The sequence below is a fragment of the Gasterosteus aculeatus genome, chromosome 15, assembly GCF_964276395.1.
Source record: "Gasterosteus aculeatus chromosome 15, fGasAcu3.hap1.1, whole genome shotgun sequence".
Taxonomy (NCBI): Eukaryota; Metazoa; Chordata; class Actinopteri; order Perciformes; family Gasterosteidae; genus Gasterosteus; species Gasterosteus aculeatus.
In genome coordinates, this window is record NC_135703.1 from 6,342,541 (window position 1) to 6,369,559 (window position 27,019).

Sequence of the window (27,019 nt, forward strand, 5' to 3'; positions counted from 1 at the left end):
ATGACTGTGGTTTGGAGGCAGGATTTAGTGAATTGGACACTATGAGTAGTTTTTAAAAAACGTTGTGTTTTTGGAGCTTTACCAAAATGTTGGAACTAAAAGATCAAGATATTTGCCTCTGCTGGTGACATTTTGAACATTTTCAAAAACCCAGTCCTCCAGTATTGTGTGAAGTGCAATCCTGAATCACACAAACCTGGAACGACATCGATTCACACGCAGTTCTGGCTTCAGTTGTCAGAATGGCCACGAGTTACTCTGGTTATTTTAATTATGAATTTGAGACTCCAGACTCATTATTTTACATGGATAGCTGCAAATAAGCTGCCTTAACCCTCATAAAATAACGTCATAGGCACTGAACCATCAGAAACAGACATATCAATATAACCTGTAATTGAGAGGGATAACTATTTTAGGAAAGTTATTGAAATGTAATGAAAATAAGGTGCTGCTGAATCTACGTCCTACTGCTACTGTGTGATATTTAACTCCTGAAAAAAATCAATACTAATAAATAAATGCAATAATTACGTGCACCTATTGAAACTTCATTCACAGGCGAAATGGAACACATTGTGAGTGAAGCACCTGTAAGATTAACGATTAGAGAATCGAGGTTAGAGGTCACAAAATACTTTATTTAGTGGAGGCAGGTTATTTTAAAGCATATTTGGAGTGATTCTTTTTTATATACTCTGCAATAAAGTATATTAAAATCAATAAAATATCCAATCACTTTTATTTTAATTGTAAACCCCCTACGGTTCGTTCACCTCGATAACAAATGAAGCGTTGGCGATCGTGTTGTGGAAAAAACAACCTTATGAAGCAACTTAATAACCATAACGTGTAGTTCATCATGCAGGGGACATCAAGCAAGAGGACATAAGCCGTGATGAGGTCATTATTGGTCCTTGACATGAATATTACAGGATTATTACAGGGAAGCTGTCGTTAGGGGTTATTTGTCTGTCGTTTGTGTTCTACATCTTCGTGTGAGGGCTTTCAACGAGAAACCAGCAAATCAGGAGGAAGAGCAGGTCATCACGGTTTGACAGGGGGGAGTCAGCGAGAGAGAGCGAGAGAGAGAGAGCGAGAGAGAGAGCGAGAGGGGGGCTTGAGAACGGAGAGCAGCACTTGCACAAGGTGCTCCTCCGCTCTCAGACCTGCAGCTGCTCAGAGATCAGGCGTGAGCAGCCCCGGGACGTCTCAGGGAAGTGTCCCGCTTGGACGCGACTCGGGGTGCGTGTCGGATGGATCCTAATGCGCCGTTGTCTTCTCGGACCACTGGGAACCTGAGAGGTGATTTTACGCACGCACGTGCCCAGAGCGCTCACCGCGAGTGCCTTGGATGTCCGGATTAAAAAAGAAGAAAAAAACCCAACAACAACCCTGTGGATCTTTTTTTTTTGGAGGGTACGAGAGAAATGAATTAGATGGATATACAAATCTAATAGGTTTTCAGCGAGGAGTGGAATATTTTCTAGGCGTAACTCGCAGCCCACATGGCTTTGCCAAACTCGCCGGGGTCTCCCGGAGCTGGGAAGCCCAACCCCAGCGTCATAGACCTGGGGACGATCTTCGTTGACTCCGACATCATATTTGGATTTACAAGTCATCTGCTGAAGAGGAAGAAAAGGGTAAGAGCGCTGAGGTCTGAAACACCGGGTAGAATAAACAATGATGTAATGTCGTTGCGTTATCTGGTGGCTTATGAAATAAATGTAAAATAGTGCAGAGAGAGAATCAAGTGATGTGCGCGTTCAGGACCTTGAACAGCACCTCGCAGCATCCTCAAACTTCCTCCTTGCATCTCGCCCATCACTAGTTTGGTGTGTTGAAGACTGCAGATAAAAGTGTCTAGTTGCATGTGACGAACTTTTATTACCCCAATTTACTTAATTTAATATGTTGCCACACAAAATACCTCCGAAAGGGTCAACATAATGACATTTGAAGCTGCTGTAATATAACACCAGCGTAATAAAATTTGTTAAATAACTTGATTTGGGATCTAACGAATGACTAATCATGATAGTTTGTGTTTCTTGAAATACATATATTTATCAGCACTTCGTTCAAGCAATCTTTTTGCAGCCCAACTTGAAAAGTGCAAACTGTCATATTTATACGGCGGATTTCTCTAAATAGGTCGTTTGAAGGCAAGGAAAAAAGGATGAAGCGTTTCATGGCATGCGAATACTGTCGCTTACATCACCCGCATGAAATATTAAAAGTTGACAAATTAACTATTTAAGCCTTTGCATAGCTGCTATTCCGCATCCCACCAGAGGATGGCGCCAGAGCCTAAGAGCACACAGGGGCAGCTCTGCGTCTGATGGGAGGCAACAGTTGCTGAGGCTGAGCGAACACAGCAGAAACTAAACCCAATGATCAGTGATTCCAGTCGGTTTTATTGCCAAAGGTTACCATGGATACATAATGGTCAATACGTACTGTATTTGGAAAATAACTAACCGCGTCTGTGGTAAAATGCCTTTCAGTGTATTGACTTTATCGGAGGGGTCACAAATTTATAATTTTTGGAAAATATCATTTTCAAGACTTGTTTCCCATGATCCCCAAGAGAAGCCCACATTTGAACCAAAATCCTTATCCAGCCCCATAGAGCGTTGATTTATAATCATATTCAGATCCCCAAATTAGCAAATGTCCTAAAATCAAAAGATGTAGTTTTCGGAATAGTGAAGCCATAATAAAAGCCTCGAGCCTGCGATTTGACCATTTCTCTTAGTGTGAGCATCACTCAGCTTCAATGGAGACCACCGGTCTGCGTGCAATAGGGCGGCTTTTCTCGGCTTAAGAGCAAGAGGAAACATTTCATGGGATCAATTATTAGACTCATACATCACACATACAGCACGCGATTTATGGCATAATAATAACAGCTCAGGGCCGTCATGTGGTCGTCTTCATACCCCCCCCCCCCCGCCACACACACCCTTGCCCCCCTCCTCTTCAGCAAAAGTTTTTCTTCAGCACCTCCCATTCCAGGAGTAACACCGCCTCTCGCGCACCTCCTCTGCCCCCAAAAACTCCTGCGCTGTGAACTCATGGCACACACTCACCAGTTGCCTTCGACCGGCAGCTTACTGGTCCAGCGCGGTCCGCCGGATGACCGGTAGCCCCCCCTCCTCCTCCTCCTCCTCCTCCTCCTCCTCCTCCCATCCCCTCGTCAGGATCTCCAGTCCCGCGTGCGGCTCTGCCCCGCGTGGTGCACTTTTGGCGTTTCGACGCGAAGAAAAGGTGCCCACCTTTGGGTTTTTCGGGAGAATGAGCTCAACCGGGTGCCACTCGGCCCCCGATGGAGGGGACGACCCCCCCAACCGCCGCGTGTCCACTGTGAGTGTCTCACCTATAACAGCGGCCGCTCGCGCCTCTCGGCGTCGCGCGCGCCTACAGGTGCTCCGTTCCGCCTGCAGACGTTCCCTCTCACACCTCGACGCGCTGGAGGTGTGACACTGTTGTTGTTCCTTCGCAGTCGAACCCTAACCAAACTTACCCCCCCCCCCCCCCCCTCTCACGCTGAAGGTGGAGGGCTGTCCGAGCGGAGAGTCTCCGGTGACCCCCAGGAGACGACTCCACTCTGCGGAGGACGCGCGCTGCAGTAGCCGGCCCCCCCCCGAGGGCGCCGGGTCGGTGTCCATCCCCGAGTCGGAGGAGAAGGGGGGACGCTGCCAGCAATGTCGGAAGAGGGTCTCCGAGCTGAAGAGGCAGGCGCTGGCCCTGGCTGACCTGAACTCACTCAAGGTTGGTTTAAAAATATACTTTTGTTCGCACCTTAAAGTTTTTTAAAGCTGACGTCACCCGAGCTGCGCATCTATTTCATGTCTCGTTAAGAAAACAGTCCAAATGTGAGGTTGTTACGTGCTTACGGGCAGCAGCCTCTCGGTGTGAGCTGCTGTGACATTTGTCTTTTCCTTGTTCACCCGCACCTGCTCCCAATGCTGATATCTATGGACAATGAAATTCAATCCCCTTTATGGTTTATAATTGTACCAAGAAAGCTCCCCCCGTACACTGGTAAAGTTATTTATTGCATGCCGGACTTCAAATGTTGGCCTTGGATGTGAAAATGGAAGCCTTTGAGACTTTGAAAGTGGCCCATTGTTTGGTATAACAAAGCATATCTCTTTTATTTTACTGTTGATTGTGTGTGTGTGGGGTGTGTGTGTGTGTGGGGGGGGGGGGGGGGGGGGGGGGGTGAAATGAGCGAGCTGTTTCACGTCGGAGACTGAGGAGGAAGTTAAGTCCCAGTCGACCTTTGCTTTGCATTGAAAGTGTTCCTGTGCGGCTGCTCCCACAATTCCCACCACTGTTAAATATAGGCCCTCTGTAGACTGCTGCTGTTGTGGCGGGCCGGGTTTGCCCTCGGGTCGGTCCTCCTTTATTGTCCCGTTTCAGAGAGAGAGTCCCACAGTTGGGTTGGATTACAGCTTTTCCAGGTCTCACCCCGAATCGCACGTGACAAGGGGGCATTTCTAAGGCACCTGGCCTCTCTGGTTCCGACGTCTGCATGTGTGGTCTAATCTTTGTTCTAAGCCTATCAGATCAATGTTCAGGTATCAGGTAAGTCCACCCTGTAAACACATTATGCCCCCCACCCCCCCACACACACCCCTAACGGCCATTATCTGCCATGGGAACTGACCTCCCCTTTTTAGTGTGGGACCCTTCAGCGCTGCTTTGTGGCCTTCACCAGGTGCTCTGTGTTGTAGGAAGACACAGGGGGAGCCCCCCCCCCCCTCCTGTTTTGCTCTTGTTGATGGCTAAATTGGGCCTTAATTTTGGGGTGACAAACAGTGATGGCAGGGTGCTCTCATTGTACCAGAGTTATGCTCTGGAAGCATAATAAACCCTTTGTCTTTGTGAGCTCGGGCTGCCCACCTGTTGGGGGCCTCATAGGATGGAGGTGGTCATGGATGATCGCTTCCAAATTGCTTCCTTCGCGGAGAGAAAAAAGGTCACCGCGGTGACTCAGGTGGCCTGTTGGAGAGGCCGGGATCGTGATACCTGCAATCGCTCCAGCCAGTGTTGTGTCTGCCATGGGAAAAAAAAAAAAAAAACGAGAGCGGAGACTGTTTACCCAAAGTCGCACTTCCCCTCCCTCCCCATCCGCCGGCCGCCCCGTTTCTTTGCGGAGAGGAAGTCGGCTCGGTCCCCAGACGTCCCTCTCCCCCTCAACCCTCATGGCAGACTTATTGTTTGCGCAGAGAAGCAGCGAGTGGATAAAAATTCAAGGAAGAGTGTTTTGGGCAGAGTGAATGTGCTTTTCTAAATGAAAGGTACAGCAGGGAAAGTTCACACACACACACACACACACACACACACACACACACACACACACACACACACACACACACACACACACACACACACACACACTGAAGCCCTCCCAGACAGCTTTTGTGTTTTCCTGTTTGGGTTTACAGGAACTTGGTTGTGCTGTGTCCTGCAAGTCTGGAATTATAGAAAAGTTAAGAGTCTCCCTCCACACTGTAGCCTAGTTGTTTATGGGGGAACCATGGCAACCACAGTCAAAGTTTTGCAGAGAGATTGGCCAGCGTTATGGTACTAAAATATATAAATAAAACATTTCTGTAAACATCCACATGCACTGGCAGCAATATTTTCCATACTTCCTAACTCTTAAGTGCCTTCCTTCATTTCAAGAGCCACAGTCCTGTTGTTTGACAACGCTTTGAAACTATTTGAACTATTCATGTAACTATATTGCCCTTTATGCACTTCATTTGCAATGATTTTCTAATTATGAATATTTTACGACATCATTTTGAAGGGCTCAACCCCCAATTAACTTTGTTTAAATGATGTCCTTGAGCTTACACCCTTGAGCTTTTTCTTTTAATTGCACGCTGCGTTTATTGTGGCTGGACACGGTGGCGTATGTGAGGAACTTGAGGAAAAAGCACTTCATACTGTAATCAGAGGCATGTGGATCAGATCCAACCGGGCTCTATGCACGCTTACTGTTACACGCTTTTTTGTCAGTCGCTGACCTGACGGGAGGTTGAGACTTCGCGTGGGATGAAATGAGAAGTGCCTCAACCGTCTCATGAAAACAAGTTTAAGAGAGTGCCATGGACAAGAAAAGACGATTGGGTTCGTACGGAGCCAGGAGCCCGCGGCCCTCGTGACCTGTGAGGCCTATAATCCCTCGCCTGTGGCCACGCGGCTGCAGCTAAAGCTCCTCAGTCACGGCTTAGACACAAACTCTGTCACTTGATATGTGTGTTTTTGGAAAGGCTAACCATAATTGTATTTGCTGATCCACGAGAGAGACGACACAAAGGGGGCCAAAAAGAAAATGCAAACGAGGTGCATCATAGCTGTTGTTCAAAGAATATTTGAAGAAAAAGTTTTACAAAACTACTTTGGGAAATGTGGTAGTTCAATCTCCGCACGGTTGAAATGTAGCTGGAGACATTAGCATAAAAACAGGAAATAGGGGGAAACAGCCGCAGTAGCCTCGCTGTGCCCGAACCTCTGAAGCTCAGTAATTAGCACACGTCCTAAATGTTTTATCAGTACAACAAGGCAAACAGTAAAAAGGACACTTTTCGGTCATGTGTTTTATAAGCTGAGTTCAGCGAACAGACATGAGAATATCAGTCCTCTCATCTAATTTTATCTGCAAGAAAGCGAATAAGCAAATATACAGACATTTTAAGCTAATTCATATCGGTTACCCCGGGCAATATATAGAGTATGTATTTCTACTGCTGAGACAAAAAGTTGGAACACGGAAGCATATTGAGTCTTTTCAATTGTCCAGCCGGTAGTTCCAGCTCAGACACACTGGGGTTTGGAATGCTGCAGATACCGCAGGTCAGTAATAAAGTCAGCGGAGCTAAAAAACCCGCTCATAAATTCTTGGGCCCATGAACATACAAGCCCTCTTGGACCTTGTCTGCTCCAGCAGTTCACTGACTGATTAACACAGAACGTCCTGCAGGCCTGTGAGGGCTTGAATATTTGGATTAAGTTGAGCCCTTAGAGGCGGAGGTCACTTGCAGCCAGAACTTACCTATCTGATGACCTTTGCCCCTCAGCATATGGGCAAACTGCATTCAGGACCAGGTCACAATGGGGATGAAGGTTTAATGAAGTTAAACCAACCAGCAGCTAATCATGAATACCGTGCTCCTGCTCATATATGCACCGTGTGTCCCAGCCGATTATGGACGGTGTGTACGAGTGTGACTGTGAATGTGGCTGCGGGAATTAATTTGTTCCATGAAGCCTTTTGCCAGTTCTTTTCATGTGAGTTCATAAATTATGGGACCAGTAATTCTCTCCAACGACTCATTTGGATTAGTGTTTGATTTGTTTCTGCTTTGTGCGTCATTTGACCTCTGATCCGCTCTACGCGCGCACTTATTACTAAATGTGTCAAATGGTGTTTTGTTTCCCGAAGCACTGAAGAAAAAGCAAATGAATCATCCAGCACCTGGGAATCGGTTTGACTTCATGTTTCTGTCCCTCTTTGCCCATTTATGGATTTGTAAATGCAGACCTTCCCACCTGACTACTGTTTCTCAGGCGAGTTGGGAGTGTTGCTTCTCCTTTGTTGACGGACCTCTGACCTTTCTGTCGGCTCCAACACTCTTAATGGCGGGTTAGAGTTTCAGGGGGGGGACGGGGCCTGGCCTGGAACAGGTGTACGCTGCCAGGTTCACTGCAGGAGGCCAGAGGACAGGATGCCCAGGTTGTGAAAACCTGAGCTAACGCCGAGTTAAAACAGAGCGGGACAATATTATTCTATTCCCCTCTAAGCACCTGAGGCCCCCGGGGCTCCCTGTGATGTGCGTGTTGTGTGCCTGCTCAGCAGTGCGCGCCATCCAGTGAGCGCGGGGGACTCGGGGCCCGGGCCCGGGCCGTCCCTTCGCCCCCCCCTCCCTCCCTGCGCGCGTTGCGGCTTCTGCTTTATGGCATGCGGCTGTATTAGACCGCACAGCAATAATCTGCTGTCAAGTGGTGCAGAGACTGTAGACATAAGTCACGGCGGCGCCACCGTGAGCCTCGGCAGCATGCAGCCGTCCACTTGCCGGGTTACAGCGTCGATCATCCGCTCGCCGATTCCTACTCATGTGACAAATTTGCATGCATTGTATTTTTGTTCTTCTCCTTTTAACCCTACTGTTGTGGCCGGGTATACAGCACACAAATGTGCATTAATGGCTTTAAAGTACTCGATATTCAATATGTTCAGCATATTCTTTCAGTTGACGGACTGTATTTTAACATTCAGGAATTTTCCCTGCTTTGGTTAAAAAAAGGCTTCCATAGAATCACTCGATCATTTGGGAGCTGAACAAAACTCAGACGTCAATTGCGAGTAGCTTTTAAAAATGTTCAATCCACACCGAGCTGTAGTTACAGTACACAGTGGACATGGAAGAGAGGACTCCGTTGGATAACTTTTCAGTTCAAGTATCGCAGGAAATGATTGGTCCTCTGCGTCATCTCCTTTATAGCCACAGAGCTTTATATGTGGGGAGTGGAACTACTCCGCCGGTAGTTAACGGAGCGCAAAGAGTTTCTCGTTTACCTTCCTGCCTTCGGATTTTCACAGCTGGTCCCGTTTTTTTCAAAGTGGCTGACTTTCACCTTCCAGAAATCCTTTTTTTTCTTCTTTCTTACCTTCCGCTCTGGAATGAACGCCACATCTTCACTCCGCCCGCTGTAGTTTCATCTACATCTTTAATTTAGTGATCTCAGTCAATCGACCCCAATTGTTGCCCGCCCGGTCCACTACTTACCGCAATTGCCACGGTAAATTACCACGAGGCAAAGTGCAGGAAATGGGTTCAGGGTGCCGCAGATGGAGGGGTCGATGGGTCTGATGGAAACTCTGATGTTCAAAGCCTTTCATCAAAAAAGGACAGAGCAGAAATCTGTCAGAGTGGGGGGGGGGGGGAATTCTCCACCTGGAATAACTCCCATTCCTTACGTCTGCACTCGGCTGCTCAGAAGAGCAGATCCACGGCCCGGCAAGATCAAACAGGAACGCGTCTGAGGCTCCTCAGCAGATGCCCACTTACACAGTGATACATGCACTTGCACACAAAGTCGGCTCATGCGTGAGCTCAGACTCTGACACGCAGATGCACAGAGTTTACCTAAATGTGTCCTCTTCTGGCCATCTGGCTCTTTCTGGTGGGGCTGCGTGCCAACGTCGTGCACCATCCAGATGTTCCCTCAGTTACCTGTCAAGGTGAGAAGAGCAATTTAAAGAGCTGCTTAGACGCAAGCGTTTACTTTGCTGCCTTTAGTTAGTGTAAGACTCTCGTTCATTAAATGTCTTAACTGTTCTTAAGTCTCTGCAAATGGCCTGTTACATTTAAACCCATGCCCTGTCTTAACAAGGAAAAAGGCACGACACTATTATCGTTAAATAAAAATTTAATCTAAATAAAATAAAGAAAATACGTTAGCTTAGCAGAGAATAAAGAATAGCCTTGATCTGTGCAATAAGTGCTTTAACACTTGAGGTTTTGTGAAGTCGATAAAAAGGAGTTGTGCGTCTTTTTCAGAGTGCTGGTAGTCTCCTTTGGATATGTGTGCTCATTTTGAGTTGGTCACAGACGTCAGGCATCAAAAGCTGAGGTCTGGTTTTGCTTCATCAGATCTTTTCATTTTTCTTTTTTGAATTAAAGCTCCATGTGACACTGGGATGGTGACAACGCATGTATACTTTTAGATGCTCCCCCATTGTTTGTGTATTTGAAGAATGATTGCCGTCCATAATGGCACTTGTCGGAATGGGTTTGCTGCTGTTTGGTGAAGGATCATGTGTTACAATGAGCCAGACTGGAATGAAACAATGGCCGCGCTGTCTGCGCTGGCAGGGTGATGTGTTACAGCACAGCGCAGGTCTGCAGAGCATGAGAACGGAGCAACAAAAGGCACAAATGTCAACGAGCAAATGACACGAATACAACAACGACGCGTAACCAGTGGGAATTAATCAGTTTGACTTGTTCATTTAGGGCACGCCGCTTCGTGCGTTTGCGGGATCCGCAAAAGCGCGGCTGTACGCTTGTTTGTTTTATGCAACCGGCGCTCCCAGGCTCCAGATGTCACGGTGAAGTGAGACGTGCGCGATTATTGAGTCCCAATTCAGAGTATTGGAGAAAAAACATAGTGGTTGGGATACCTTTTCCAGACGGCACACAGACACCGAGGGGGGCTGCTGAGTTGGAGGTAATCTCCTGCTGGCTCCATAAAAAGTGTCCAATTGACAGCAGGCCTTGTGGTAGCAGACAAATCGCCTGGCTTAGAGCAATGTGCTGAAAGGGAATGCCAGTGCTGTGTGTCCTTGCCAAGATGGATATGCAGACAGCAAACTCCGGGGCTGTTTGGGGCGTGGCCCCCTTCGCTCACTGCAAACAGTGGATCAGCGGAGGACGGTGCCGACGTCGCTTTGTCCGTTTTCCTCGGAGCTTCGCCTGCCAGGTTAGAAGGTGGCCTCTCTGACCACGTCCTGACACTGTACCAGATGTGTCATCATGGGAAAAGATCTAAATAAAGATGGACGTACTGGGCAGCTGCCTCCAGTCTGTGGATCACCCCGAGTTCCAACCAACCAGGAACCCTGAAAGAAAAACACAGCAACACAACACACGCGAGCTCTGGCAGAGGCCCTGGGGCCGTCATAATTAGCAAATTAGGAAAAAGTTATTATCCTCGGAACTACTGGGGGTAATTTGATGCCTGCTCCTAGAGGAGCGTCTTTGTGACCAACAACATTCATCTGTGCAGCTGCTGTGTGAACACACCAGTGTGCTTTCACGTCACATATATATATATATATATATATATATATATATATATATATATATATGTCTGGTTGACAGTATGCATGCATCCCGGTGTTGTTCTATTTGTGTTTGTGTAATAGCAGATGGATTATGATGGGGTGTGTTGTGATTGGTAGATGGGTTATGTTAACCCTTCTCTCTGGCTCCCCCAGCTACACGTTGGGCCGTTCTTTATCGCCAGGAGCTCATTCTGATACGTATATAGTGCTCCATAAATCCCGCCGCGGTGTGAAAATGCCAGTCAAAGTTCACGGTGCTCATGTTCATTTCATGCTCGAGTGTCCAGCTCTGTGAGGCGGGATGAGTGCGCGTATTGATGATGTGTGAATGTGCGTGTAAGTACCGGGGGGGGTGGGGGGGGAGAAAGAGACGCAGCACGTTCAGAGTCCCTCCATCCTTTCCACTTTACCGCAGAAGTCGTCCATCTTTCTGAACTTAACTGCTACCAATTTATGATTGCATTATTACAGTCGGAGGTTTATAAAACGCAGGCCCGGTGGTGGTCCGGTAAATGGAGAAGGTGATGGAGAAGGTGGCTGGCCGGTGCCATTACTGTGGAAGAGGAAATAGGACACAAGCTCCCTTTAGCTTGGATATCACCACTGTGCTTTTTTTTTGGACTTGCGCAGGGTTTTGTGCTTATAGGCAATAATTTAATATCATCAATTAATACATTTAGTTGTCTAAATGGATAATAACGAGCACATACCTCATTGTAGACGATTGTCTATTTGATTACTTTGCATTTGTGGGCACATAGTCAGTGTAGCTATAAAATGTTTCTTCCCCTCTTTATAATTCATAATACTTTCAAAATACTCATTTTTATACATTTGTATTATTTCATTTCAAGTAGTTATTTCATAGAGTGACCAGAAAAAAAGATATATTATGATTTATTTTGTACCAAAATAGGTCTGTTTTGCAGCAGAGCATTGAACCCGAGACACAAGGCGCTGAAAGACAGTGTTGTAGCTCAGTATTCATTTTTCTTCCATTATTGAATGACTTGATTATAAATTAGCCTGCTGACATTTGGAAGGAAATGGCACAGCAATGCATTTTACAAAATGGCAGCAAAGTTGTTTTTAATCCGACGGAGAGCTGTGTTTCTCGAAAAGCGGAACATCGTAAAGGTCAACCGGTGCTGAATCGATTTTCATAATGGATTTTCACCAGAAAGAAGTACACTAAGATACAGCAGCAGTGTTTTTTTCTTCCTCTGTGACTGGCAGGCCGGGTCTTTTCCTTTGATTTCTGCACAAAAAGTTAGAAAAGCTCACAAAGCAGCAACGACCGAGATCAATAACTCTTTCTGCTACTTTCATACGGCTTGACTTTACGTCACCAGAGAGGAGGTCCATCCCTTTACATCGGGCCTTGAACTGGGAAAAAAATGGTAAAGAAAAGCGCGTTGAGTTTGGAGCTCACAGGAGACAGCGCCAACGCGGCTAATTAGATTTACATTGACATCAGCAGATATGTGCAGCACTGCCTTTAGTAACCCTTCCCCCTTTTCCTGCTCCCATGATCCAACTCCCGTTAATACGTCCGTCCTTTATGCTTCCCCTCTTGTTACTGCCGCTCTATTTTATGATGTCACTCTCTCCGCTGAAGAGCTCTGGGCTGTTTTATCTCCTTGGTGTGTGTCGGGGCACTTAAACGTAAACCTCTCTGTTTACGAGTCCCAGACTGCCTCTCCATCCTCTGTGTTTGCCGTAGCGGTATCGGCTCAGCAGCGCCCATAAAAAGCACAGCTACCCTGCTGCGGCGGCGGGCGCCCTGTGAGGCGGACCCCCGGCTAAGTGTGAGGTGAGAACAAGTCTGCAAGACGTGTGTGTATTCAGCATGGGCCTTCATGGATTTGCCCCTTTGGCTCAGCTGAATGCAGTTCGATTGCCTTGTTTTTCTCACTCGTCTTTTTTTAGCTGCTGTCAGCTGATATTTTGTTCCTACATGCGGACGTTTTTTGTTTGTTTCACTGAAATTGTCGTTGTCAATGTATTTCATGTGCTTAACGGCTTCTCTCAGAGGCGTTTAAGTCAACATGATGCATATCAGCTTTTGTTTACTGCAAGAAATGTCTAAAATGTTATTTTAGGATTTGTGCTGGAATGCCTCTGAACGTGTCATGTGCAACATGGTAATCCCCCCCCTCACCTGTGCCTTTGGCCTTGGTGGATTCCTGCACAGCTTCAGAGGCAAAGCATTGCTGACCTTTAACCCCGACTTCATGAGATGGTGTAATTGACTTGATCCCCATCTTTAATTAATCTTTTTTATTAGGCTTGTATCAATCATGATTTTTTTCCCTTTTACTTGTCTCATGTTTCCTGCTCATGTGCCGATCCTAACGCAGGTAAACATACGCTCATGCCTCCAATTTAAAAAAAATACGAACTGTACACCGAACTGTATTCGCGGCCGTGTAACGGTCATTACCACTTCCATTTAGCGAGACGCTACCCTCCTCCCCCCCCCCCCCCCCCTGTCCGACCGCTGACCCCTCGGCCTCCCCTCATCCCACGCTGGGCATTTATGCCTTAATCTCTTTGTTAGTGGGAGGCTGTTTTGGCTGCGGCGTCCAATGGAGCGGTGAAACCGCTGCACACTTGAACTCCCACAGTCGTGGTCACGGCGGAGACCACGTCTGACCTGGATTTGACCTTTCAGGCTCAACCTTTTTTTTTTTTTATGCCCCTCCTATGCGTTTACATCCACGTCTCGCATCAGTTTCCAGCGGCGGGGGGTTCCCACGCTGGAAGGTATTTACAAAGGTGATTCTTGCTGAAGTTGTTAAGTTATAGAGGGTGCTGTAAAAGCCTTACAGTAGCCATTCAAAGTCACGGTGGCGCTGTGGGGCCGGAGGGCTCAAGGCCCCCGTGGCGGCTGAACAATACTTAATTAGCTCATAAACAAAGGCTGGTGGTGGGGGGGGCAGCGAGGGCAATCGAAGTGTCCCGTTCCTTTGAGGTTCTCTCGCCGTCAACAAAGCCCCTCTAATGGCCCCCGTCACTCGGCTTGTTGTGTCTCACTACGGTGCGCTTCCTGACGACATGAAAGGCTCGCATTCCAAAAAAAGAGCCTCGGACAAGAGGGCAAAACCCGTTCACACCTCCCCGCCCTTCCTCCGCCGCTGCTCCGCTCACCTCCGAAGTGTATGTTTGGGTCCCCGTGGCGACCACTCGATCTTTTCATCCGCGTCCCTAACTTCGGTCGTCCATTTCTTTGCGTCCCGTCTGTGCTGCCGGGAGCCTGTCAAGGATGTGCACGACTGTGCCGGGAGCTTGAAAGGTTATTCAAGCCTGGCATGACGACAAGTGTGTAAATCATGTGTGTGTGTGTGTGTCCCTGTGCATCACAGTGGCACGGTGTGTTTTTACAAGACAGTGAATGTGCTATTTTTTTTATATGCTCGGACACGAGGCCGTCTAAAGAAAACAAAGCGCCACGCGGGTGGGGAAGGGGGTCTGTGGGGGGGGCGGCCGGGCAGCAGGTTCGGAGGCAACCTCTGCTTGTTTGTGCGGCCGTGTTATCATCTCCTGTTTCCTGTCAAAACAGGAAGAGACATGGGCGAAAAAATGGAGGTTAGGAAAGTGCTGCCTTGATGTGCGTTGGCTGGAGATCCAGCTCTTGCCTGACAGAGACCCTCCTGGCCAGGAAAAACAGACCCGTCCAGGGCGTAACCCAGCGCGGGATGCTTCGTGGTGTTATTTTTATCACTTTCACAAAGCACAGCCAAGGGATGCTTTCCCCAGCTGTTGACACAGGACTGGGTCATTCGTGTCTCCAAAGCAGGAGCAGCAGCAGTGGGAGAAACCAGAGGGAGACGTCCCATCCAGACGTGTCCCTTTTGGCCGGCAGCCTCACACGATTGTGGTCTCTGTTTTGGAAGGGAAATCCTTTTTGACATTTTGTTAATCATGAAAGCGAGACACTCCTTTTCTTTGGATGATCCCTGGACCTCCATCACAATACCTTTTCCGTCAGGCCGGGGTCGCCGTGGGATTTTATCCATCCATCACGCATATTTGTTCATTCTCTACAAGAGGGATGGCACACGCGCGCACACACTAGAAAAGGCTCTTTTATGGGGGCGTAACCTCCAGTACATTCCAGACAGTAGAGTCACCCATCGGCTGGTTCGGGGCGGCCTACTGCTGATGGCACGGCAGGTAAAAAAAAAGCCCCGTAGTCTGCTGTGATTGGGCTAAATGAGAAGGCATGGACAGGCAGGCTAATTATTGACTGTTGAAGAATGACGGCCATCTCCCTCCCCGCTGCGCTTCGGGAGGCACCGTTTAAAACGTGGACTTCCAGGAGTTTGAAGGCAGTGCTAACTTGATGGCGTCTCTAAAAAGAGAGGGAGATGCTCCCACAAGAATGCCATTGTTAGACTCACCAGATTCCACAAAGCAGTCCTTTTTCGTTTTGAGGCGTGAGTGACCACGGCTTCTATTCATTACCAGTGCTCCAGTTACCAAGTTTGACCTCACAGGGGGGGGGAGGAGGGTACATTTTTTTCCTTGTTTGCGCCTCTGATCAGTAACCGAACGCGAGACCTGACAGGTAAACACCGGGGATCGCTCCTTCGGCACGTAGCGTCTAGAGCGGCAGCAGCCGGTCTGCTCCTTTTTTCTCCCCATGACCCAGATTAAGAAGCGGCGCGTGCTCCTTGACTGAGGTCGCTGTCATCAGCAGGCTGGTCGGAGTTCATTTGTCTTTCCTGACAGACCTTCAGATGGTGGCGCGCTGCTTTGGCAGAAGGCCACGCCGACTCTGACCTCCACGAGTCGCGCAATTAGCTACCCTTTGACCCCTCAGTCCCACAATCAAACTCAGGGCACGGAGCGGGCATGCTTCTGCATCCCCAGACCTACTTTACATGTGACTGTGTGTCTGTGTTTGTGTGTGTTTGTGTGTGTGTGTGTTTGTAGCTGAAAAAAGGCACAGATGTAGCATGTGATTTAGTCTGAGGTAATAGCTTGTTTGTTCTTTCAGTCTACTTCTCACACAAATTAAAAATAGAAAGCGTTTGGATGCATAAAAATCTTTCACCTCAACCCGACGATGTACCTGCCAACTTCCCATTCTGCACTCATAAATATATAAAATATCCATTAGCCTGCATCCATCTGCTGCCAACCGTACGGCTTATTTAAGCGATCTTAACTGGGTGTATCTCATGCTCTTAAGTGCCGTTAAAGCGCATCGCTCAGGGCTCACGTAGACAGACAGACTGAGATGGATGCCATCATGCCCTTGAGCCAAAAATACAAACCTCATGGCAGACATAAGCTCTCCATATTAACTTTGTTTGACATGAGCTATCCTTGCAGCGTCACTTCAAACGTGCCATTCAGCTGTGAACCTGCAGCTTCCTTCTATTTCTCTCCGACTCCGATGTTTCTCCGCCACAACGAATTCCTCAGCTCTCACCGAGCTCTCCTGTGTTTTGACATTCAATACGAGCAGCTAGATACAAAAAAAAAAAAACTGAATAATGTGAACAATTCAAGACTCAAACTCAACAAACCTGCCAACAACTCCAAGGTTATTTTTTCATTTTGCGATGTAAAACGACAGCCGCAATGTCCTTGTCCGCCCGCGTTGGCGTCCCTGTCATGTGAAAAGACGCGGTTTTGTAACTCGTTCCCCTGTTTCGCTTTTGTTGGGGCTTGAGAAAAGTCGAGATTGGCAGTCTGAGTCACGCAGAGGCTCGTTCTCGGTGGATGGGATTCAAAGCTTCAGCCTCCCAGAGCAAGTTAGTCTGGTTTCAATTTGTTCAATTTGCCAGAAAACAGTTTTGAAATAAAGCACTTTTTTCTTTCTCTTTCTTTCTGAATTTTTTTGGCCCAACCGATCCTCACCAACTCATTTAAATATTAAGTGAAATGGTTAGAGTTGCTTTTCGTCGCGGGCCACGAGGCCATTTGCAGGATCTCATTGTTTCGCCAAGACAAAGTGGCAAAATGTGCACGTGAAAACATTTCGATAAGCCAAGCATTTTCTACAGCGCTGAATGAAAATCCTCCGGACTCAGTAAGTGGATTAGCGCGCGCTATTCTCCACCGAGATAGTTCCGCGCCTTCTTCCTTATCTCGCTGATGTTCAATTGAATATGTCTAGACGTCTCAATTAGCACGAAAAAGAAACAACAAAACCCCGATAATGGTTAATGCTTATCTAGCAGTCCTCTCAGCAACGACTAGTTGACTTCAGCTTCCTATTAATACAGCCCTTGCTGGCTGAAAGCCCTGGGCTGATGTTTAAATTTCTATTATTGGTGATAATTGTGTTCTGTGAGAAGTCATTGGCATGGTAATGGCGCCTTTCATGATAAATTAGCATCTCCCCCCACTGCCCCCTCCTCTCTGAGCGCCTCACCTACACTGGGCTGTTGCACCGGACCGATTCTGCCGCTCGCAACTCCGCTGCTCCATTGTTCTCTGTGAGACACGAAGCACGTCACCCTCTGAGATAAAGCTCCGCGGAGGACGGGACAGGGGCCCTGAGCAGAGATCACCTTGGCTCAGGGGGACGTTTTTTTTTGAATACTTTTGCCGTGCGAACGCGCTTAAAAAGAGCCAAAATTGGGGGACTAACCTTTAGCTGGTTGTACAGTCCCTCTGTGTTGCTAATCAGCCTCCCCGGTGCTGCGCAAAGTGAAAATTGAGATATCCGAAAAAACAAGGGGAACGGGCCCCCACGCTCAACAATAACCACTTGCAGTGGCTCGACAAGCCAAATCTGCAGTCGCTGCAGGTGTCGGGAGGCGGTGGGAGGGGACGCTGGAACTCCAGCAGCAACAGAAGAACTTGAATATTTATCCACATGGCGGCTTGCCAGCGCAATTACTGTACCGTCCATTCCTGGAGGAGTGCGGGGAGAATAATTGTCGTTAGGATACTCAAAACCTCACCTTGTCATCACTTTGGGCCTGCTCTACTTTCATGGCTTGGACTGTGCATGCAGTTACACGCCAGGTACCTGCGGTGAAATATCTGTACATGTGTCTTGTGCTTCACGGCACGAAAAAGTATTCAAATTCCGACGTAAAAATCATTCATTCTGATCATGCAGTTGAGAATGATTTAATTTCATTATTTATCATTATGGAATCTGGAGGATGTGGATGAGGATACCGCATGCAATTACTTCTGTTTGAGCATGACTAACTCACTCTGCATTTTAGTTGGATGATTAACCCCTCGCGCGCCCACCTGCACGTCACGCTCCTGGCTGAGGGAGTCCTCTCAGTTGCCGCGAGCTTCAGCGGCAGCTTGTTTTCTCTGCAAACAAACTGCGGGGAACTGGGTGAGTGCTCCGTCTCCCAGTCCAAACGGGGAAAAAAAAGCCCTCCCGAAGAACAAACGTCAGTGAATGCGTCTCTCTCTCTCGGAGAAGAGCGGAGAAGCAGGTGGCTGTCATCACTGCGAGGAGACTGAATAGGGGGGGGGTTGAAATACGTAAGTGAAGTAGTGGTTGGGGCTGTTGAGGGAACTATTGTATCAGGCTCCTCTATTCTCCACTGAGTGTTTCCAGAGTGGGCTCTTAGACAAAAATAGATCCCTCGACAAGCTCCAACAGACGGATGCCGAGCGCCGTTTCACATTCACACTAATGAGGAATTACTTTCCCTCTGGTATTAAACGCTACGTTTTAGCTTTTAAAATACCAGTGATCGTATTTTCCTTTAAAAAAAACAAACAGATTGAGAGGACCGACCACTAATCTATACGTCTCATCAGCCGTGCTCTTTGAGAACGTGCCAGATGATTCTGATTTTTAACCCTCTTATCTTTTATTCCGCTTCCACCCCCCCCCCCCCCCCACATTTTCCTCCTCTCTTCGGCTCTCAGCTGCAGGTTACAGCAACACCTGGCTGCTGCCTCTCCAGCTTGCCTTCTGAATTTGTCATTATGCACTCCTTTCTGGTTCGTTCCCACAGCACAGCCTGGTTGGGGTTTGGATGAGAAGCTTCCTTTGAGAGCGTCTCTGAGCCAGAAATCAGCCATTCTGAGTGGAGAGGTCGCACGACTGTTGCTGCAAGTGTACATAACCACGAACCACTGCGTCCTCGGCGAGGACAGCAGCTCCCGTACGGGCGGGCGAATGGAAAGAAAGGCAGCTGAGCAGTGATTCCAAAATGGGGGAGACTTTGAATGTATCATCTGCGTTGCGAGCGTTAAATTCTCCCACTGTCGAGTCCAAGCTGGACCTCCCAACGGCCTGACCTCGGGCCACAGCCCGATGAAAGCCTGACGGATCCGGGGGCCGAGGCAGTGACGGCTGAGAGATGTTGGAGAGGGGAGGGAGGGTGGTGGGGCGGGGGGGGGGGCAGGAGAATGAGGTCTGTCCAAACAGTCTGAAAGGGGCTTGTTTTCTTTATGTGCGTGAGTGAACAGGAAAAGGTAATTAAGTGGCCAAGTGGCGACGGACTGGAGTGATGGATGGGTGTGGTGTAAGGGACAGCCACACACACACACACACACACACACACACGCACACACACACGCACGCATGCATCCATGTGTTTCATCCATTTTTTCCATCTTGGCTTAGTGAACCTTTTAGATGGTCACACCCTTATAAAAACATGCAGAGTATGTGTCATTCTGCCACCGGTAAGAGGAGCTTCAAGCACTCGCGCGCTGACAAGTGGCTCGACCATATGGAGTGGTGACGCATCATTATGGGAGGTCATTAATGGTCGCGGGGCGGTTTGGGGCAAAGACTCCGGAGCCGATTACATCTGACTCTGTCTATGTTTAACCTGAGGGTCAGATGGTGAAATCTACGGGCTTTTAAAAAAATAAATAAAAAAAGTTGATGGACAGCGACTTCTGTTACCACGGAGGAAAGCCGAAGCCGCAGGCTGCACTGCATCGCGAGGAAAATCAAAGTGGCATGGCACACCAGATATTTATTTCTTTATAAGTGCCAACTGCCCTTTCGGGGTAAATCTTTCTGTGCTCTTTCTTACAGCATATTTGCTCAACCCTAAAATGGCTCATCTGAGGAGATGTTCTAGGCAGGTGGGGGCTGTCGTGTGTTGAAAGTGTCACTAAGGGGGGGTGAAGACCATTTGCATTTCCTGTCAGCCTTTCGCTCACAGTTAAAGGGCGGTCCGGGCTGAATCACACCGGGCAGACAGAAACACGTCTGTGACTGTGGAGTTGCCCCTGAACAGATGCTCGATCCAGGGAGACTTGGCTGGTCATCTAAGAGAATACTGATGCAAAAACCCGACGTCCGTCTCTAAACGAGGTAATTGTCTGTCTGATCTAAAGATTTGGGGAGTGTGATCGCTGTAATGTGGTGTTGTAAGTAGGCAGTTTGTTTCCCAGATAGTTGCAGAATTTGGTAATGCTGTCTTTGTAAAGTCTGAGGTGAAAAGGTATATAGCACGGAATATTAAGTCGACCTCGCATGGTGCTCGTTTCTTACAAGAGAAATAGGAGCAAAGGCGTTTTCGCGAGCATTTCTCTCACAGAAACTCAAACGACATTTGGACTCTTATCGCATTATCTGAATAATTCCATAAGCGTTAGACAAAAGCCACATTTCACGTTCGAAATACAGAAAAAAGGAGTAGAGATATTTCATGGTGATTTGATGGAATCTCATCACTCGCCAATAAAGAATCCCAAAGACTTTCTCACACAGCTACACGGGGTGCATTCACTCAGCAGTGCGTAGCGCTGGATGCTTTTTGTCTGAGGCACTATTATGAGCAAGGTAATGACGGCGTTGCTGCAGATAGCGTGCTTTGTTTGGCCGAAAGCCTTATTACAGGTTTTGTTTAATCTTGTCGAGTCAGCAAACGGAGGCAAACATCTGTTTCATGTGATTTGGTGAGCCGCCCTATTCTGTGTTTTCGACCAAAGGCATTCCCACAGAGTTAAATGGCACGCTGGTGTGACATCCTGAGTCATTGTCTCCTCTGCCCCCGAGCAGGCGGTGGTTAAATTTAATGGTCTGTATCCCAAAACTGCTGCGGCACTAAAAGCTCTACCTGATACCTTATCAGAGTCGCCGGCCCTCCGGCTTTCTTCTCCCTCAGGGTCGAGTCGACCCTGACCGGCTCGGAGGTGAAGGTGGTGGGAACGGTTGAGAAGGAGACAGAGGGGCCAGAGAGGGATTACACCGCTGGATGTGTTACTTTCATCCTGGAAATGTAATCTGCCTTAATTCCCTGCGCTCACCCGGGGCAAGGCCGGCAGCTGTGCTCGTTTCTCTCCCCGACTCGCCTGTCAGGGTGAGGCCGGCTACCTGTGGGAAAGCAGAGGCCTGCTGGAAGGGTCTCGTCCCTCACCCCGGGATCTGGACTGCCAGAGCTCCTGCGGTTTATTTACCCCCCAATAAACCGTTGAGACTTATGGAGACGGTGTGTGGTTCGGGTCAACACTGTCTCACGCCAGGCAAACAGAGATCGGCTGGGTCGCGTCCTGCCAGGGAAGCGGAGGAAGGGTGAGCGGGGAGTTGAGGGGGCATTAAAGCTGCTGTGTGGTCTTGATTTTTACAAGAAACGCAGTCGTGGCAAGTACCGAAGAATTGCAATGTGTAAACGGGACCGGTGCTGGTGGGAGCGAGGTTTAGTTGTAAAGCAGCGTGGGGTTGTTCTGACACTTTTGGGAGGAATGTTTCCATGTTGGTAGAGTAATTAAAGACAAGGGGAGGGAAAGAAACGAAGACCGAGCATTTTAATGTTAAAGTCAATTTTACAAACCAGAGGTAGAGGATCGCTAACGAGGATTAGCGGCGGTCTCAAAAGCCACAATGCCGATTCCAGACTGATTCTGGGCAAATCGCACCATGACCGATGTTGGAAATCACAAACTAAATCACATGCTACAGATTACCGGCAATAGTTAAACCGTTCATTCAGACAGGAGCTGCAAGCCGCCGGCTCCAGTCTGTATGAAGTCTTTAGAAAAATATGTTTTTATGGGTATTTTACTTTCAACGGAGCGCGCCCAGAAGTCTCTCGGCTAACAAGGAGCCTCGCGCATTTCAAACCAATATGACCTTCCCTCGATTCAAGGCAACTGAGGCACCTGCAGGCGGTGAATGCTGAAACACTCAGGAGCCATCCTCCCTCTGTCTGGTTAGAGAAAGGGTGTGCTGACGATGGGGGGATTGGAGGAAAACCCCTCCCCTACTCGTGTTTTCGCCCTGTGGTGCCGCTTGCGCCTTAAAGTGGGCACGTGAGAGAAATCCTGCGCATCTTTCTCCCCATCTCTTCCTCCTATACAGTGATGATGGCTGAGCTCGTTTCCATCAGCCTCTGGGCACGGGGGTGGGGGGGGGCGTCTCCATCAGCCTAGTGAGAGACAGTCGGCTCTCTCTCGGCCGCAGCCCTGGTTTTTCATCACGGTTGGTGGGACGGAGGGACGGAGACTCATTCCAAAAGCAGGGCTCTCTCTCCCCAGGGTGCTGGGGCCCGCCACCTTTCCATAATAAGGCCATAGTATCTGACTGCATTTGTCCCCAGAGTTTAATAAAGATCAGTGCTGACGGGCGGTAAACCAACACAACCACCCACAAGCCTCCCGGCCCTCCCCCATTACCGTCTTCTCATCCTCACCCGCGCAGTTCCAGTCTCTCTAACGATAAACCTTTAGATTGCGAAACCAAAGTCTTCTCCCGGTCGAAGGAGTCGGAGCCCTGAAGTAGCTCCACGCCTCTGTGGAATGCTTTGAACATTCGGTTTGTGTTGATGCCGTGCATTACATGCCACTCCTCAGCCCCGCCGCTCTTCACACCCACTTGCACCTGTCAGCAATAGATCATATGGACGATAGAAGAAACAATATGACTTGGGGGAGCTGGTGGCACTCATGCATCTTTATGTTTTATGTTTGGACCTACGCAAAAGGGCCCAAGTAGATTGAGCATAAGAGTGACCTGTTTGAGCTCGTAGCTACAGGCTTTACCGTGTTAGATCTTTATATGTTTTTAAATAGCTACATTTGAAATAGCAACGTCTAAAATATCTATCTCGATGTTCTTGTGGGATGCGCGCATGTGGCCTTCAGTTTCATCACATCAGCGGCCTTCTCCTCCGCATCCTCATCATCAGCGCCATCATCCTCCATAAGCCTTGGGGCCCTGACCCTTTATGCACTGCTCAGGGCATAAAGCTCACAGACAGGAGAAGCCCCGCTCCCTAACCTCCAGAATCCTAACTGAAGAGCAGATGGGCTCAGCTTTGTGTGTGTTTTTATTAGCTCTCCTAAATCAACACCTAACAATGCATGGAGAGGGAGAGGGAAATTGATTTCTTCCATCTACCAGTGCCCTGAGGTGGGTAAGGGGTGGGTCCGAGGGTAAAGGGTGAGGGGTGATGGAAGGGCGGAGTCGACTGGTTATGACTTTACTTCAATTTCCTGTCAGCACGTACATGAAGCCAGACGAGACTGTGAAGATAGCGGCCAGCGGTGTCCTCTTCAGCTCCAATTTGACATGGAATTTCTGATCTTATTTCAGCGAGACTTTCCCGCCTTGTGCATAAATATCCTTACACGTGCCAGGATCCATCCTCATTTCGTATGATTTATTAAAAATCCCTATCAAAGCTTTATATTTTTCTTATAAGCTTCTTACATTTTAAATCCATTCGTCACTATAACATCAACATTCACCGTGATGCACTTGATCTGCCATCAGCCAGTTGTCAGCCCATCTTTTGTGATGAGATTTATGGGATTTTTAGACGTGCTCGCACCCTTTCCGTGCCAGCCTATGTATCAAACCAGGTATTCAATACAGTAAATCGTTTACTTCTACATCAGGGCAGGATTTACAGTCCTCTGCATGAATTCCCTGGAAGTAAAGTGACACTGTGGAGATTACGCTCATCCGGCGTTGAGCATAATCCAATGGGCACCGCTTTTTGCCCATTTGTGAGTAGGAAAAGATATTGCGGACGATAAGGGTCCACTTTCCACGAGGCTGTAGGGAGACTAGTGCTTGTTCTATTAATTCTGTTGGTGTTTGCAGAGAAAGGTCATCTCAAAGTCTTGTATTGAGCTGGTTTCATGGGGAGGAGATTTAGAGTCCCGCAGCCGGACCTCTGGTGGTCCCTGGGTCTATCGGGTTAGCTGTATTAAGTGGCACTACATTAAGGCGTAGGATTACTGTTTCCTCCGCTGCTTCACTCCTCCTGATCACCTCGGAGGTTCCGCGGAGCAAAGGCCTCGTAAACATTTACGAACGGGCTGTGGGCTCCTGTCTTAGGCCACGACTCCACAGGGCAGAAGCCTAGTGCCCCTTTACGCCTCTTAAGAGACCGTGTTGACTGTCCCTGTGTGTGTGTGTGTGTGTGTTTGTTTCCCTTAAACACAGAGAAAGTTATGTTCAACCCTGATTTAGGATTTGAGTAGTTCATTGATAGAGCAGCGTGCCTCTCGCCTCCTGGAGCTTGTAGTTATTGTCACATTTGGGGGCTTATTACATGTTTTCATGCTGGGGCATCATATGTAAATTGTATGGTTTTGGGCACTCGAATCCCCCCCCCCCAGCTGTTGTTTTCTTTTCTCAAGCAGAGACTTAAACCCAAGGGGGGCCGTCTTAGAGCCAAAGTGAAAGGACAGGACTCAACTAGACGTCGTCAATAAAATCAGTTATAAGCTGAAATCTACTTGGCCCGCTTATTTCTAAGGCTTCACACATTTTGCTTGTTTTTTTTTTCATTTTTATTTGTTTGGACTATCCCTTAAACTTTAAGGGATAGTCCCAGGACATTAGTTTGTAATGTCCCAAGGGACTATCCCTTGGGACATTACAATGTCCCTTAAAGTAATGTCTCCCAACCTCATTTCAGAGTTGTCTCCTAACGTTTGGCCTTGCTTGGTCTCCGCTGTGAAATGAGCACATGGTGAACCTGATCTGCAGTCTTAAATTGCACGCAGTCAAAGCATCTCAGTCTAAACAAACAACCATTCCTGAAAGAGGAAGTGGTTAAAGCCGGGGTGTGAGGGTCCCAGAGGGCCGTTCCGGGACCACACTGCTAGCAGACCACTGACGCGCCTGGAAAATGCAAAACAACAAACAGGAAAACCCCATCAAAAGAACATAGATAGCGAGACATGGAGCTGTGTTAAAGCCCCTCTTTTGCGTATGTGTTTTCTCTGCAGGACCCTGGATACGCAGCCTTCCTGTTCGAGCAGCTCCAAAGACCCGGGAGCCATGAAGCCGGTGTCAGCTGTTGCCAGGTGTGCTCCACACCTTTCCACCAACTGAGGAAGGAGGCCCTGCAGACGCTCCGCGCCCCCATCCTCACCCTCAGCTCAGAGATGGCGGCCCTGCCCGCCGCGTCCTTTCTGCCGCAGCCTGCTAGATACGCCGCGTCGTCCTCCGCCGCGCATGCAAAACAAACGTCCAAAGGCCAACCAGCGGCTCACTCCGTCCTTCCGTTGGGGGAGCGTCACAGGGTACCTGGCTGGTCGCAGGGCCCCTCTGCCTCCTCGGGGCCTAAGACGAGCGTCCAGCTGACGGTGGCAGGAGGGCAGATCAGTGGATCCCTGAGTTCAGTCACCATTCAGGCACAGCAGTACCTCGAGGGCATGTGGAGCATCTCCAGGGTCAACAACTTCCTCCCTCAGCCGAAACCGGTAGGTCTTAAATGCGTTTTATGCAACTTTACACGCATTCTCATCCGTTTAGAGTGACTTTAAAAGTAGAATTAAATGGGAGACAATAATTGGTCATTTAAAGGAGGCGTGAGACCACCAACTGCTTGGAATGTGTTCGAATTTGATCATGAGGAAAAGGGATGATAAATATTTCAAGTAATCAATAAAAATGTATCATGAATAAAAAAAAATAAAAAAAAATGTTCATTTTCTTTAAACGTCTGCATTTAATGCCCTAGTGCTCCGCCCCGTTACCTCTCAGTTCAAATATGAAACTTTAAGGCCCTTCGAGGAGATGGAAGCCCGGCAGAAAATGTGTGAGTCAGAGCTCTGCAGGACTGCTGACCTCTCATTCCTCAGTAGTCACGGAGTCTGAGTGATCTGAGGTCAAAGGTCATAGCAATACTAATCTGCCGACCTTCTCCTCAAGGGCATTTCAAATGACCACCCCGCAGCTTTGCCATAACTCTTGTGTCATGTTGGATAAGCATTAGTTTGTGCTTTGTCTGATGTCTTGGAGACCTGGAGAGGTCCCGAGGTTTGGACATCATATAGTCCTTACACTTTAATATCCCTAACAGAGACGGTTTATAAACTGTAATTCGTTTCCATATTTGCCAACTGTGGTTAACTGCAGTCTGTTACGAGTCTTGGCGGTGTCGTTCCTTTCTGCTTCACTCCCCCCCTTTTATGTCAACAAGGGTTTTTAGAGATGCTTTATTGGAGGCCATCAGGAGCTTTTAACTGCATGTACACAATGTAGGTCAAATCAAACGCCCTGGCACGGGAGGGAGAGGCTGACTAGTGTTCTCCGTCTATGTGTCGAAAAAGCAATTAGTGGCCCTCGGAGCTGAGCTGAATCGCTCAATGCCACAGAGCTGAGGCCGAGTCCCTCCTTGGTCAGGCAGAGACATGTCCCTTCAGGACATGAAGTTATAGACACAGAAGAAATGTGTGTGGCTTTCCCTCGCTTGTTTCTTTCATTAAAACCAGATCCTTCAGAGAGACAAAGAATCCACACACACACACATGCACACACACTCGAGGACTGGGAGCTGTGCTGTGCCGAAAGGCACGTGCTTTAATTTGCGAGTCCCTCTTGGTTTTTCCGTGGGGAAAGCACGCAGTGATCTCCAGACAAAGAAAGAGAGACGGACGTGCCTGCGTCTGCGAGAAGGAACCTCGGGCGCTCCCACACACAGCCCATTATAGGGCACCTTGGAGCGCTCATTTGGGAAAAGGCTCTGGTTAACATCTGGACTGATGTTTGTGGTTGTTGGAATTGAAACTCTCTGTCTCCCGCTTTGTAATTGAGTGACACTGGTTCTCGGGAAAGCACGTAGCTGCCTTAAATTGGTCAAATGGCACCCAAATGCAACTAATTTGAGACATGCTGCGCAAAACCCCGACGCAGACAGGCTCCAACTGCACAATTGCTGAAATAACTCCTGGTGTGGATGGCTGCTTGAATACGAGCTTGAAGCTGTTCAAGTAATCAACTAAATCTAATTT

At 48.3% G+C, this 27,019-nt stretch overlaps 1 protein-coding gene across 6 annotated transcripts in view; it reads left to right on the forward strand.

Annotated features, from left to right (window-relative positions):
* The first annotated feature begins 1,083 nt into the window (after positions 1 to 1,083).
* kif26ab (kinesin family member 26Ab) overlaps positions 1,084 to 27,019 on the forward strand; it is a 61,149-nt gene continuing 35,213 nt past the window's right edge. For 2 of the 6 annotated variants that reach the window (XM_040199760.2, XM_040199761.2), the window contains exons 1-3: positions 1,084 to 1,643; positions 3,556 to 3,774; positions 25,010 to 25,486. In XM_040199760.2, the coding sequence (XP_040055694.2) occupies positions 1,509 to 1,643; positions 3,556 to 3,774; positions 25,010 to 25,486 (831 nt within the window). In that variant the 5' untranslated portion in view covers positions 1,084 to 1,508. Of the gene's footprint in view, positions 1,644 to 3,078; positions 3,367 to 3,555; positions 3,775 to 19,973; positions 20,139 to 25,009; positions 25,487 to 27,019 lie in introns of those variants that run through there. The other 4 variants (XM_040199762.2, XM_078089911.1, XM_040199763.2 and 1 more) reach the window with 2 other exon arrangements.